Source organism: Oxyura jamaicensis, unplaced genomic scaffold, assembly GCF_011077185.1.
Source record: "Oxyura jamaicensis isolate SHBP4307 breed ruddy duck unplaced genomic scaffold, BPBGC_Ojam_1.0 oxyUn_random_OJ46234, whole genome shotgun sequence".
NCBI lineage: Eukaryota > Metazoa > Chordata > Aves > Anseriformes > Anatidae > Oxyura > Oxyura jamaicensis.
The window spans coordinates 1-1,382 of NW_023305949.1; the positions used below are offsets into that span (position 1 = coordinate 1).

The following is a 1,382-nucleotide window of genomic DNA, read 5'->3' on the forward strand; positions in this document are numbered from 1 at the left end:
AAGAAGAGGCAGGATTTGAGGCAGTGCATTGGAGAGATCCTGTTTTACTAAGCAGATGCTAAGAGAAAGTCAGTGCTGACATAAAGGGAAGCAAAAATTATGCAGAGTAAACAGAGCAGTTTAATACCTCAGGAGATGCTGGATGAATAAAAAGCTTTTTTTTAGAAAGTAATAAATGGAAATGACATTAAAGATAAAGACAAATATAACAGTACTCTTAATGAAACAAGTACCAGGCCTTCAAATCACCCCCAGGAAGTCACTTGTGGAGAAAGAGATGTAATTTATCACGATTCAGAAACAGACATAAAATTGCTTTCTTAAAAGCACCCTTGAGCTCCTTGTTTCTCATGCTGTAGATGAGGGGATTGAATGATGGAGGCACCACTGAGTATAGAACTGCCACCATGAGATCTAGAGTTGGGGAGGACAGGTAGGGGGGCTTCAGGTAGGCAAAAAAGCCAGTACAGAGAAACAGGGAGACCACAGCCAGGTGAGGGAGGCACGTGGAAAAGGCTTTGTGCCGTCCCTGCTCAGACGGCATCCTCAGCACAACCCTGAAAATCTGCACATAGGAAAAAAAAATGAAAACAAAACATCCAGATGCAAAACATATACCAACCATAAGTACCCAAAATTCCCTGAGGTAGGAGTGTGAGCAAGTGAGCTTAAGAATCTGGGGAATTTCACAGAAGAACTGGTCCACAGCATTGCCTTGGCAGAGGGGCAGGGAAAATGTATTGACAGACTGCAGCACAGCATAGAGAACCCCACTGCCCCAGGCAGCTGCTGCCATCTGGGCACAAGCTCTGCTGCCCAGGAGGATCTCGTAGCACAGGGGCTTGCAGATGGCAGTGTAGCGGTCATAGGCCATGACAGTGAGAAGATAATACTCTGCTGATATCAAGAAGACAAACAGAAAGACCTGAGCAGCACATCCTGAGTAGGAAATGGCCCTGGAGTCCCACAGGTAATTGTCCATGGCTTTGGGAACAGTGGTGGAGATGGAGCCTAGGTCGAGGAGGGCGAGGTTGAGGAGGAAGAAGTACATGGGGGTGTGGAGGTGGTGGTCACAGGCTATGGCTGTGAGGATGAGGCCGTTGCCCAGGAGGGCAGCCAGGTAGATGCCCAGGAAGAGCGCAAAGTGCAGGAGCTGCAGCTCCCTTGTGTCTGCGAATGCCAGGAGGAGGAACTCAGTGATGGAGCTGCTGTTGGACATTTGATTCCTTTGGGCATGGGGACCTGTCTGAGGAGGAAAATACAGAAAAATGTTAGGCTGGATTCTGTGAGTAAAATGTACTTTATTTCTTGTTAAACCTCAAAACTGATGCTCCTCTTTCAGGAAAACCTCTGTTGCAGGTGCCTTGCTAGAGCTGTGGTTG

General features: G+C 47.5%; 1 protein-coding gene across 1 annotated transcript; it reads right to left on the reverse strand.

Annotated features, from left to right (window-relative positions):
- Window positions 1–163: 163 nt before the first annotated feature.
- Window positions 164–1,341, reverse strand: LOC118158833 (olfactory receptor 14C36-like). The gene has a single exon (XM_035313519.1). The coding sequence runs from the start codon at window positions 1,217–1,219 to the stop codon at window positions 260–262; it is 960 nt and encodes a 319-aa protein (XP_035169410.1). The 5' UTR covers window positions 1,220–1,341; the 3' UTR covers window positions 164–259.
- Between the last annotated feature and the right edge of the window lie 41 nt (window positions 1,342–1,382).